The sequence below is a fragment of the Sorex fumeus genome, unplaced genomic scaffold (assembly GCF_029834395.1).
Source record: "Sorex fumeus unplaced genomic scaffold, SorFum_2.1 ptg000007l, whole genome shotgun sequence".
Lineage (NCBI taxonomy): Eukaryota > Metazoa > Chordata > Mammalia > Eulipotyphla > Soricidae > Sorex > Sorex fumeus.
The window spans coordinates 49,849,504-49,863,858 of record NW_026606064.1 but is presented as its reverse complement, the minus strand read 5'-3'; the positions used below and the strand labels follow the sequence as shown (position 1 = coordinate 49,863,858).

General features: G+C 39.0%; 1 protein-coding gene across 1 annotated transcript in view; it reads left to right on the top strand.

The window, feature by feature from the left end:
- The window catches only part of DNAH14 (dynein axonemal heavy chain 14), a 342,385-nt gene that overhangs the window by 124,016 nt on the left and 204,014 nt on the right, over positions 1-14,355 (top strand). The window contains 5 exon segments of the mRNA XM_056107024.1: positions 70-159; positions 3,573-3,671; positions 7,066-7,293; positions 7,295-7,324; positions 13,875-13,968. Coding sequence (XP_055962999.1) covers positions 70-159; positions 3,573-3,671; positions 7,066-7,293; positions 7,295-7,324; positions 13,875-13,968 — 541 coding nt within the window.

Sequence of the window (14,355 nt, the reverse complement as noted above, 5' to 3'; positions counted from 1 at the left end):
CTTGTAGGATTATATATTTAGAATCTAATTTACAGAGCATTTTAGATTAATATATTTATTTCCTTTTAGAGAGCAATACCTATTGTAGTACAACAAATGGAATTTGAGAAATTGCCTGCTCAGAAAGATAAAATTTTACAGCTTTATACTCAACTTCAGGTAAGTATATAATATTAACAATAAGTTGTCATTTTCACTCCAGGGTTTTTGTTGTTGTTATTGTTTCTTTATGTTTTGGGTCACTCAGGGTTGTGCCTATGGATTACTCTATTCAGGGATCACTCCTGATAGTGCATGGGACCTTATGAAGATCTAGGAATTAAACTGGGATAGAGCATTGCAAAGCAAACACCTTACCCCTATACTATCTCTTTTACAGCTGCTCTTGGGTTTTAATAGGTAGGATGAAGGAGGAAAATATAATAATATTAAGAGTCATCACATTGTCCTTCAAAGCAGTTTCAATCTCTAGATTTTGCTACACAATCCCCCACATTAACTCTCAATAAATTGATTTTTATGCTTTAATCTCTATAATAAATCATTGTAAAACTCTCTACAAATGTGATATAAGGTGTTCACTATTCTAGTGAGCTCCAGTCTCTCGTCCTTTTCTTCTAATGATATATTTCATCATAGGATCCCATCCCCACAACCTAAAAATACTCTCATCACCTACCAAATTTGCTACCTCTAATTACCATTGGATAGGACTTCAAGATTTGAATTGTAATGTGATGCAAATATTCAGTGCATAACACCAAGGTACTTGTAGTTGAGATGGAGACAAGATGATGATATCAAGCAAAGATTCATAAGACTTAAGGGGAAGAAAAAAAGATTAGTATGCTACTTGAGACAATCAGTGTATAGTAGTTTTGGGGGTCGGGGGAAGAGAAGCCACAACATTTTTACAGTAACATATTAGACTGGCAGTGCTGGCAATGCAGCAGAATCCAGGAAAAGAATTCACAACGCCTGCCTGTCCTTCACCAACTACAAGACCAAGATGACTGTCCTCTGACATCCTGATGGATCTATCCAATCTTCCAGAAGGCAATGGAGAAGATTATCCATAACTTCTACTCGGATCACTTCAATAGCCACGTCCACCTGCCCACACACCAAATTCTGCAGATGGATATGTCGTTCCCAACGTTCTCCCTTTCGAAATCTGACACAACATTTCTTCAGTAAAGAAGAGAACAGCACCCAGCCCAGACAAGATCAGACCCGAACACCTGAAGAACCTGCGTCAGTACTCATCAATACACTGGCTCAGCTCTTCACACGCTACCTGTCTGATGCAAGTTTCCATCCCAGTGGAAAACCAGCAGGACTGTACTACTGTACAAGAAAGGAGACATCCATGACATTGGAAACTGTCACCTGATCTGCCTGTTGTCTGTCGTCTACAAGCTGTTCACTCGAGTCATCCTGAATAGGATTGGTGGAACACTAGATGAAGGACAACCATGCAAGCAAGCCAGGTTCCGCAAAGGATTCAGCACAATCAACCATATTCACACGATAACCAAGCTCATTGAGGTTTCTAGGGAGTCCAAGATGCCATTCTGTCTAACATTCATTGATTTAAAGAAAGCCTTTGATTCTGTTGAGATGGAAGTGGTCATCGAATGCCTAGCCAATCAAGGCATTCAAACTCAATATATCAGGATCCTCCATGAGATGTATTACAGATTCACTACCAGGATCTCACCATTCTACAAGGAAGTGATCATCCATTGTCAAGAGAGAGGTTCGGCAGGGTGATACCATTTCACCGAAACTCTTCAGTGCCACCCTCGAGAACATCATGCGACGACTGGAATGGCAAGGAATGGGAGTGAAGATAGATGGTCGGAAATTATATCACCTCCGCTTCACTGATCACATCGTTCTAATAACAACCAAACATTAGCCAGGTGGCACAAATGCTGGTCAACTTTGATCATGAGTGTGGAAAAGTTGGACTACAGCTGAATCTCACAAAGACAATGTTTATGGGAAATGGTCTCATTTCGAACATTCCATTTGCTCTCAATGGGGTGAACATCTTCGAATGCAACAGCTATGTGTACCTAGGTCGAGAAGTCAACATGACAAATGACCTGGCACCTGAGTTGTGCAGGAGGAAGAAAGCAGCTTAGAATGCCTTCAAGAGGGTCGAAGAAATAGCTAAGAGGACCAAGAACCTCTGGCTTCGGGCTCATCTCTTCGGTTCCACTGTTCTTCCTGCACTAACATATGCCTCAGAAACCTGGGCTCTACGAAAACAGGATTTTCGCTATTCAGGTTTCCCAAAGAGGAATCGAAAGAGCTATGCTTGGAGTATTACGCTTCACTCAAGTGAGAGAAAGAATCCAGAGTTTCAACCTCCATCGACGATCAAGAATCAGGGACACTGTCTTGCTTGTCAAGGCATGAAAAATCAGATGGACTGGATACGTAATGAGATTTGGAGATGACCGCTGGACTGCACCATTACCAACTGGATTCCACAGGACGTCAAAAGATCACGTGGCCGCCCACCTACGAGATGATCAGACTTCTTCGTCAAGTCCCTGAACGATCGGTTTGAGGCTCTTCGTGTTCCTAGAATGAGCAGATGCCATTGGGTTACACTAGCATGTGACAGGGACAAATGGAGACATTATTGGCACCTGCTCAAGCAAATCAATGAGTAACGGGATGTCAAGTGATCAAATGATCAAGTGAACATATTAGACTATGTAGACTTTTGAAATTAGGTTGACTGAAAATTATGAGATATACAAATGTAAATATGTATATGCAAATAGTAGCACTGTAGCACTGTCCATAGCACTGTCCTCCCGTTGTTCATCGATTTGCTCGAGTGGGCCCCGTAATATTGTGAGACTTGTTACTGTGTTTGTCATATCAAATATGTCACAGGTAGCTTTGCCGTGCAGGTGAGATATTCTCAGTATCTTGCTGGGCTCTCCAAGAGGGGAGGAGGAATCAATCTCAGGTCAGCTGCATCGGCATTGCGCAAGGCAAAGTCCCTATTCTCTGTGCTATCACTCTAGCCCATCAATTTTTCAATCTATCACTTAGACCAAATAATGGTTTAAATATATTCATTAGGGAGTATTAAATTTAGTTGAAATTCAAGTCATTGTTCAAGACATTCATGCGATTGATGATATTGACTAGGAACAATGTAGAAGAAAGAACTCAAGGATGGATTAAGATTAGCATAGAAAGGACCATAAGAACTCAACAGAATGATAAAATAGAGAAAAGCACATATTTATACTATCAGAGAAATCAATGTAGAGTAGAATCAATTTAGAGAGAATGTGAGAGATAAGTTGTATTTAATATGGAGAATTGATTTTTTTCTTTAAAAATTAAAGTTAGGAGATTTTCTGGTGATATTTTTAGCTTAGTCAATAAGAAAATCTGAATTATTATACAGTAAAAAAACTTTGGAGAAAGAACTCATGGGTGTATTGTGAGATGTATTTGAATATATAAGAAACTTCAGGTTTCAGTTTAACTGAATCATCATAAACCAAAATTAAATCATGACTGCAATTTTGTTTTAGGCTTTTGTTGGTGTGATGTTAGTAGGTCCAACAGGTGGAGGAAAGACAGCAGTCAGAAAAATTTTAAAAAGAGCATTAACGCTATTACCAGTTATAGATGTATCAACAACTGAAGACGTCAATTTTGTTTCACAAGTAAATATTCATTTTTAAGTTTTTTTAATTTTATAAAGTAGTTTACAATATTTTATTACATGTAATATTCAAATACCAATCCCACCACGATTACACTTTCCCACCACCGTATTTTGGATGTTTCCATACCAAACACCAATCCCTGCCACAAAGAAAAACCAAAATAATGTATTTTGTATTGTTTGTTATGAAGAACTGCTGAAAATGCTACAAAAAAGTATCCTTAGAGGAAAGAGTGTGGAAGTTGTTTTATTTCATACAAGGGCCATTAAGCCCTTCTATAAGAGATCACTAACATGTTGTTAAAGGTTGAGTCTTGTGTGCTTTCTCTCTCTCTCTGTCTCTCTGTCTCTCTCTCTCTATATATATATATATACAATTGTAATTTTTTCTTTTCTGGTATCTCTAATATATAGAGAGAGAAAGCATACAAGGCTTTATATATATGTATATATATATATATATATATATATATAAATGTATATTTCCCTCTAAGATTGGTTGCCTTCTACTTTGAACCTATTAAATGTGGTACAGTAATATTGGAGTATGGGTAAGGTGTTTGGTTTGAAGTATCGAGCAGCTGCTCAGTCCAGAAATAGATTCATTCATGGGTGAAGCTTGGCCCAAGTGTGTGGAGAGTAGAGAGCAGCCATGGGCATGGCAGTGGCTGGGTTCTGGAGATTTTCAGCTGCCAGGGATAGGTCCCTTGGGGCAGGGAAAGGTCTTTCCTGCCCCCACTGGGGTACCCCACGAGTAAACATTCTACTAAATAATATGGCCCTCTGTTCAATCTTGTTTTACATCTAAGGAACATTTTATGGTCCATTTACATGAGACTGTACTTATTAAACTGAATTTATTGTTGAGAATTTTATAGATTCTATAGATTTATAGGAATCATTCTAGCAATGATTTTTTTTACTTTAATCTTAAACTGGTACTGCCGTATAAGTACCGCGCTAACCGATAGCGCCACTGGAGCGATAGCACAGTGGTAGGGCGTTTGCCTTGCACGCAGCCAACATGGCTGACCCGAGTTTGATTCCTCCACCGCTCTCGGAGAGCCTGGCAAGCTACCGAGAGTATCTTGCCCGCACGGCAGAGCCTGGCAAGCTCCCCGTGATGTATTCGATATGCCAGACACAGTAACAACAAAGTCTCCAATGGAGACGTTACTGGGCCCGCTGGAGCAAATCGATGATCAATGGGAAGGCCTTTACTTTACTTACTTTTACTTAAACTGGTAATCACTAGTATAAGATAAAGCTTCTGAATTCTGTTTTTATTTTTGTTATTTATTTTTATTTCTCTAATATTCTCTGTATTTTGATTTAGTAAATTATTTAGTAACCTTAATGGAATTTTAAAGTCAAGTTTTTGTTTAGCTCATCTACTTCAGATTATTATCATTTTTTTCTTTTCTGATATCTCTAAAATTTATTTTATTGCTTTAATACTTTGGAATATTCTGTACTCATTAGACTGACTCTTGACTCTTGAATTTTATAAAATCATCATAGCAGCTACTTTTTAACATTATCAATGATTAGCATAATGAGTCATGTTAATCACTGTATCACTGTCATCCCATTGTTCATCAATTTACTCGAGTGGGAGCAAGTAACATCTCCATTCGTTCCAGCCCTGAGATTTTAGCAGCCTCTCCTTACTTATCTTTCCCAATGCTGCCATATTTGAGGCTCTTTCAGCATCAGGGGTATGAGACCCATTATTGTTACTGTTTTTGGCATATTGAATACACTATGGGTAGCTTGCCAGGCTCTGTCATGCAGGCGGGATACTCTGGGTAGCTTGCCGGATTCATATATATATATATATATATATATATATATATATATATTTCCCTCTATGATTTGTTGTCTACTACAAATGATATCCTTAGAAATAAATGAGAAAAATATTCTCACTTAATAGTTATGTTGATAAGTTTACTAATGTTTTGTCATCCTTAAGTTATTAGAAAAATTACTTTTCGTGATGTGACTTTATTAATTTTGTTTGATATAAATATAGACACCAATAAGTAGTAGCACTGTAGCACTGTCCTCTCGTTGTTCATCAATTTGCTTGAGCAGGCCCAGTAACGTCTCCATTGTGAGACTTGTTGTTACTGTGTTTGGCATATTGAATATGTCACGGGTAGCTTGCCAGGCTTTGCTATGCAGGCAAGATATTCTCAGTAGCTTGCTGGGCTCTCCGAGAGGGGCGGAGGAATCAGATTCAGGTCAGCCAGGTCAGCCATGTGCAAGGCAAATGTCCTACCCACTGTGATATCGCTCCAGCCCAACCAATAAGTAACATGTAGTCCAATTATCTTACTTATAAGATTTGTTGTGGGTGAGGGCTGGAAAAATAGGGCCCCCACTATATTGCATGCAGCCAAGCTGGGTTTGATCCTCAGCATCCCAGATGGTCCCCCAAGCACAACCAAGAGTAATCCCTGATCATCATAGGGTGTGGCCCAAAAAATAGAAAAACAATAAATAAATATTTTAATAAGATTGTTGGTAATATAGCCCCCACAACAAACTAACAAAAAAATCATAATTAGATGAAAATGTGAAGTTTCTGAGGACTTTTTAGTTCATCATGACTGGATCCACTCTGGGTGGTTTTCACAGTTACCCTCCATATATAGTCATCTATTCTTAATTTTCCAAAGACTTCTACCTTAACTTTTTAAAATATATGTTTTCAACTTGTAGGGGACTATAGTTTGGCTGCATCTTTCACAGTAAGTCCCTAACATTATTTCTTCCTTAGATTCGTGTTGATGGACCAGAAACAGTTGTGCAGGCAGCCCCAAACTGTTAAATTGTAAATAAAATCACTCACATCCATATAAAACCATTACTCTAGACATTACCAGTCCCAACTCATATACATTGTGGTCTGAATGAGGGACATTGAATTTTTCCCATTTATTTCTAAGGATATCATTTGTAGTAGAATTTTTTTAGAGAATGATTCATATATAGGGACCACTCTTAGTGGTGCTGAAGAGGCTTGACGTCCATCCTGGTGTTTCTCCATACAATTATACAGTACTCAGCCTATCTGCGAATGGAAGTGCCAGGGCTACATCTGGTGGTACCTGGGGGGACCATGTGATGACAGGCACCAAACTCGGAGCCTTATACATGTATGCTATGTGCTCTGCCACTTGAGTCATATCCTTGGCTCCTAAAAGAATAATTCTAATATCATAACTAATTCTATTTAGTAAGTCAGTTTTTATTATTTATTGCTAATAGCTTCCTTTATAGAGAATCTTTCTTTGGAATGAGTAAAGAATCTCTCCTACAATTGTTTTATAATAAGAATGCAAAAGCAGTATTTATTGTACCTAGAAACCTAACTGGAGTCTTCTCAGGTTACAGGAAGAAAAACAAAAGTAGACACCTGTATTTTAAATCCAAAGTGCCTCACTCTTAGTGAACTCTATGGACAATTGGATACTAATACTATGGAATGGACCGATGGGTTATTATCATTAACAGTTCGAAATTATGTATCCTCAAACTCTATGAAGAATTTACCAAAGAAAGATATTGAAGTAAGATAAAAAATCCAAAATCTCAGATGTACCTAATGTAAGCTTAATGTGAAATGAGTATTTCATTGAACTATTGTACATTTTATGTGTGTTATAAACACTTTTTAGTATAAAAGGAAGTTCTGGAGTGAGTAATGAGGATTTGTGGGGGGAGTGAATCACACCTGGTATTACTCAGGGGCTATTCCTGCCTCTGTACTCAGGAGTGACCTCTGGAAGTGCTCTGGGAAATATATATGATACAGGCCTGGAAATTCAGTTAGCCCCATAAAAAGCAAGTGCCTTTTTCCTGTATTATCTCTTAGGACAACCCTCTGCCAGAAAAAAAAAAAAAACAAGATTATGGTTCATTTTAAAAGAGAAAAAGTTGGTGGTGAGAGAAGCCTCCCATCTTTTTTCCTAGAATTGCTTTGACTATTCTGGAGATGGTTTGAGTGTATTATTTTATATGAATATCAGGAGTGTTGATTGATGTCTTTGAAAAATTCATGGGTATTTTGATAGGTACTGCATTGGATCTGCTTTGGTCAGTATTGGCATTTTGACACTAGTTATCCTTCCCAACTGTGAAGAGGAGATGTGTTTCCATTTCCTCATGACCTCTTTTATTTATTTTATTCCTCATGCGTCCTCTTTTATTTCTTTTAACAGTGGTTTATAGTTTTCTCTATACAAGTCTTTCACCTCTTTTGTTACGTTGATTCCCAGGTACTTAATTTTCTGAGGCACAACTGTGAATGGAATTAATATTTTAAGAACTCTCTCTCCTCCATTTCATTATTTGTATATAAAATCCATGGATTTATGTGCACTGATTTTTTTTTCTTTTTTTATTAGTGAAACACCATGAGGTACAGTTATAGGCTTACAAATTTTGTGCTTGGGTTTCAGTTATACAATGATCAAGTGCCCATCCCTCCACCAGTGCCCGTCATCCATCACCACGGGTCCCAGCATCCCCCCCACCCCCCATCCCCCCCGTCCCATCCTGCCTCTGTGGCAGGGTATTCCCCCTTGTGTGCACTGATTTTATAGCCTGAACTTTATTGTATAAGTCAACTGTTTCTAGGAATCTCTTTAAGGAGTCTTTAGGGTTTTCTAAGTATAGTATCATGTAATTTCCAAATAATGAGTTTGACTTCTTCTTTTTCAATCTGAATGCCCTTAATACCTCTTTCTTCCTTAATTTCTATGGCAAGGACTTTCAGTACAATATTGAATAGTAGTGGGAACTTTATCCTGTGTCTGGTTTTAGAGTGAAGACTTTCAGTTTTTCACCATGAGTACAGCATTTGCTGTGAGATTGTAGTAAACAATTTTGACTATGTTGAGGAAATTTCCTTCAACTCTCATTTTATTGAGAGTTTTTTTAATCACAAATGAGCATTTGGCAAATGCTTTCTCTGCACTTACTGATATGATAATATGACTTTTATTTTTTCTTGTATTGATGTGGTATATTACATTGATTGACTTGTATATATTAAAATATACTTGCATCCCAGGATGAATCCTATGTGGTCATGGTGAATGACCTTTTTGTTGGATTGTTGAATTTAATTGATCACTTGATCATTTGACATCCTGTTACTCATCGATTTGCTCGAGCAAGTGCCGGTAACGTCTCCATCCATCCCTGTCACATGTTAGTGTAGCCCAGTGACGTCTGCTTGTTCTGGGAACACAAAGAGCCTCAGACTGATCATTCAGGGTCTTGACGAAGAAGTCTGACCATCTCATAGGTCGGCTTTTGACGTCCTGTGGAATCCAGTAGGTAATGGCTCTAGTCCAGCAGTCATCTCCAAATCTCATTACATGCCCAATCCATCTGATTTTCAATGCCTTGGAAAACGAGACAGCATCCTTGATTCTTGATAGTCAATGGAGGTCGAAACTCCAGATTCTTTCTCTCATTTGAGTGAAGCGTGTTACTCCAAGCATAGCTCTTTTGATTCCTCTTTGGGAGACCCAAATAGTGTTCTCATCATATTTTTGTAGGGCCCAGGTGTTTGAGGCATATGTTAGTGCAGGAAGAACAGTGGAATCGAATAGATGTGCCTGGAGCCGGAGGTTCTTCATCCTCTTAGCTATTTCTTTGATGCTCTTGAAGACGTTCTAAGCTGGTCTCTTCCTTCTGCGCAACTCAGGTGCCAGGTCATTCATCATGTTGACTTCTCAACCTAGGAACACATAACTGTTGCATTCAGAGATGTTTATTCCGTTGAGAATGAATGGAATGTCAGGAACAAGACCGTTTCTCATAAACATTGTCTTCGTGAGATTCAGCTGTAGTCCGACCTTTCCACACTCATGGTCAAAGTCGGTCAGCATTTGTGCCGCTCAGCTAATGTTTGGTGTTTTAAGAACGATGTCATCAGCAAACTGGAGGTGGTGTAGTTGCGGACTGTCTATCTTCATTTCCATTCCTTCCCATTCCAGTCGTCACATGACGTTCTCGAGGGTGGCACTGAAGAGTTCCGGTGAAATGATATCATGCTGCCTAACCCCTCTCTTGACATGGATGATCTCTTCCTTGTAGAATGGTGAGATCCTGGTAGTGAATCCATCATACAGCTCATGGAGGACCCTGATGTATTGAGTTTGAATGCCTTGTTTGGTTAGGGCTTTGATAACTGCTTCAGTCACAACAGAATCAAAGGCCTTCTTTAAATCAATGAACGTTAGACAGAGTGGCATCTTGAACTCCTGAGAAACCTCAATGAGCTTGGTTAACATGTGGATATGGTCGATCATGCCGAATTCTTTTCAGAACCTGGCTTTCTCACATGGTTGTCCTTCATCGAGTGTTCTGCCAATCCTATTCGGGATGACTTGAGTGAACAGCTTGTAGATGACAGACAACAGGCACATAGGGCAATAGTTGCCAGAGTCATAGATGTCTCCCTTCTTGTACAGCAGTACAATCCTGCTGGTTTTCCACTGGGATGGGACCTTACATTCAAACAGGTAGCGTGTGAAGAACCAAGCCAGTGTATTGATGAGTGCTGATGGCAGGTTCATTTTTAGAGGACTTTGGGGACCATATGTGATGCCTGGGACATCACCACTGATGGACCAAGTGCAAGAAAAGCGCTCCACCTATTGCTATGGCTTCTGACATCGTTTTAAGAAAGTAAATGATAAAATGAAGTCAAGGATACTTGCTTTAAAAGGTGTACAGGTAGGGTGATTGAAAGAGAGGGACATTAGGACACTTGGGGAAAGGAGGTGAATATACTGGTGATGGGTTTGGTGTTGGAATTATGTGCATGAGAAATCACCATTAACAGTATTTCAAATCACAGAACCTCGATGAATTTTTAAAGGCACACAGGCAGATTAAGTGTAAGTAGAGGATGACCTAGTGATTCTGGTCCCACCACTGTCATTGTCACTGTCACTGTCCTCCCATTGTTCATCAATTTCCTTGAGCAGGCCCAGTAACATTGTGAGACGTATCCCTTCCACCACCCCCACCCCACCCCACCCCACCCCACCCTTGTCTCTATGGCAGGCACTTTCCTTTTAACTCTCTCTCTACTTTGTGGCATTATAGTTTGAAATACAGATACTGAGAGGCCATCATGTCCAGTCCTTTGTCTACTTTCAGCACACCCCCCATCCTAAGCAATCCCCCCAACCATCATTGACTTAGTGGTCTCTTTTCTATCCCAACTTCCTCCCCCACCCCCCCGGCACATGAGGCAAGCTTCCAACCATGAATCAATCCTCTTGACCCTTGTTTCTCCTGTCCTTGAGTGTTATTCTCATCCAATGTTATTTCATATTCCACAAATGAGTGCAGTCATTCTATGTCTGTCCCTCTCTTTCTGACTCATTTCACTTAGCATGATACTCCCCATACCTATAAGCAAATTTCATGATCTTTTCTAACATCTGCATAGTATTCCATTGTGTAGAAGTACCAAAGTTTCTTTAACCAGTCATCTGTTCTCAAACACTCGGGTTGTTTCCAGATTCTAGCTATTGTGAATAGTGCTTCAATAAACAGACAGGTGCAGATGTCATTTCTACTGTGCTTTTTTGCACCCCTGGAATACATTTCCAAAATTGGTAATCCTGGGTCATATGGAAGCTCAATTTCTAGTTTTTGAGGAATGCCCATATTGTTTTCAAAAAAGGCTGGACCAGTTGGCATTCCCACCAACAATGAAGGAGAGTCCCTTTCTCCCTGCATCTTTGCCAGTATTGGTTGTTCTTGTACTTTTTGATGTGTGCCAGTCTCTGTGGTGTAAGATGATATCCCATTGTTGTTTTGATTTGCATAACCCTGATGATTAGCAATGTAGAGTATTTTTCATGTGCCTTTTGACCATTTGTATTTCTTTTTTGAGGGAGCTTCTGTTCATTTCTTCCCCCCATTTTTTGATGAGGTTGGAAGTTTTGTTGTTTTTTTTTATTTATAAAGTTTAAACATTGTCTAGTATATCCTGGGTATTAACCCCTTATCTAATGGATATTGAGTAAATAAATTTTCCCATTCCATGACTCTCTCTGTATTTTGGTCAGTATTTCTTTAGGATTGTTGCCCTAACAAACTCTCTTATCAGGAGGCAGGAGTTTGGGCTTGGTTTTTCCAGAAGGGTGAAAGCTGGAATTCGAACACTCGAAGCAGTCTTCTGGTGCCATGGCAACAAAGCCTTGATGGACAAGGAGCATCCCCAGGACTCAGGAGAGACATATTTCACATCCCCGCAAACTGTGCATGCGGCTTTCTAACAAGAAACTAATTTTGATTATATCTGCTATCTGCACCTGGCTGTCCTCACAGGGGCCCCTTGGAGGGGGTGGGAGGGTTGAGTTTACTTCCCTGCCCCGACTGGAGCCCCAGCAGCCGAAGACCTCCAGAACCAGCCACCACCATGCTGAGACCACTCTCCACATGCATGAAGGTACCGGCAGAGGAACAAAGGCATGCGGGTCCTGGGGCTGAGATCTCCAAGCCTGTTCGGATCAGGGCTGAGCACCCTCCACCCAGATCCTCCATCTTCCAGTAGGCAGGGGTCACACCCACCAACTGACACCCAGAACCCTGTAATCCCATCAATGACCAAGACCCAGAGACTATAAAACTCAGCTCCTGGAATGCAGCCGCGCGACACCTTATTATCTCATTCCTGCTTTCCACAACCTGGCAGGCTACTGAGTGCAGCCTGCCGCATGGCAGAGTCTGGCAAACTCCCCATGGAGTACCCAATATGCCAAATACCAGTAACAATGATGGGTCTCATTCTCCTAAACCTGAAAGAGCCTTGAATGTGGCACTTTTTTGAATTTCAGGGCTAGGACAAAGGAGACATTACTGGTGCCTGCTCAAGGCAATCAACGAACAACAGGATGATCGTGATCACGAAAGTTTAACTGTTGTCTAGTATATCCTGGATATTAACCCCTTATCTGATGGATATTGAGTAAATAAATTTTCCCGTTCCATGGCTCTCTCTGTATTTTGGTCATTATTTCTTTTGAGGTATAGAAGCTTCTGAGTTTAATGTAGTCCATTTGTTTATCTTTGTTTCCACTTGCTTGGTCAGTGGTGTTTCATCCTTAAACATGCCTTCAGCTTCAATGTCATGGAAGGGTTTGCCTACATTTTCCTCCATGTACCTTATGAGTTCAGTTCTGATATTGGGGTCTTTAATCCATTTTGATCTGACTTTTGTGCATGGTGTTAGAGGTCTGAGTTCTTTTTTTTTTTTTGCATATAACTGTCCAATTTTCCCAGCACCATTTGTTGAAGAGTCTTCCTTGCTCCACTTTATATTTCTTGCTCCTTTATCAAAGATTAAGTGATCATCCACTTGAGGGTCTGTGTCAGAATATTCAACTCTATTGCATTGGTCTATGGGTCTGTTTCTATTTCAATTCATGCTGTTAAGTTGAATTGTAGTACAGTTTGAAGTTGGGGAAGTTGATGTCACCCATCTTTTTTTTCCCCAAGAATTGCTTTAGCTATTTGTGGTGGTTTATTTTGGGGGGTTTGATCACAACAAATTCATATTTGTTCCATATGAATTTCAGGAGTATTTTGTCTATTTCTCCAAAAAATGTCATGGGTATCCCTATAGGGACCACATTAAATCTGTATAGTGCTTTGGGTAGTATTGCCATTTTGACAATGTCAATCCTCCCAATCCATGAGCAGGGAATGTGTCCCCATTTCCTAGTGTCCTCCAATCTAGGTTGGCTGCATGCAGGAAAAGCACCTTAAGCCTTTGTACTATCTCTCTGGCCCCATGTTTTGTCAAATTGAGTCTAGCAGTGTAGTTATCAATTTTGTTAATCCTTTCTAAATACCAACTCTTGACTTTATTGATCTTATCAATTTTTATTTAAGTACATGATTTATAATATGATAAAAGCTATATTTTAGACATATTTAAAAGCATATAATTAAAGTTTCCAGCAGATGAAAGTATTTTGTATGATCTTTCAGTTTTTTATATTATTTTGTTCTAATTTTTTATTATTTTTGTTTTTTTGAGAATTTTCTTGTTTACAGCTATAAATCTATATTATAATGAAGTGTGATCAAATAAAAACTTTTAAATAATTGCATATTTTAGGTTTTCAATCTCAGTGACTCATATACAAAAGATATTGATGATAATGTTTTTATGAGTGAGATAGAGAAAGAAGTTATAGTTTCAGAAACTCAGGGTAAGTATTAGTATTGAATTTAATAGCTTTAATTTACCTAGAAGACAAAGTAGACTAATATGAGCTTTATTTGTAGCTTCAAAATATTTTATTAATGATTCTTCATATTTCAACTTTTCTCTTGTATTCTTTGTATTTCAATTTTCTCATGTGTTTATTTAAAATGTGTATAGTATTATCACATTCTATTACACTATGTAATTATGTCAAGGAATTGCTCTGCCTTATTTTTACTTTATAAGTGATCATTAATATCTCACAAGAACCAAGAAGATATTAAATATGGTAATAAATAATGTGTAATAATAGTGGCAACCTACAATAGTATTGCTTCAGTAGTAGGACTTGAGAAAATCTTTCCATTCTTTGGTAAAATCATACAACCCA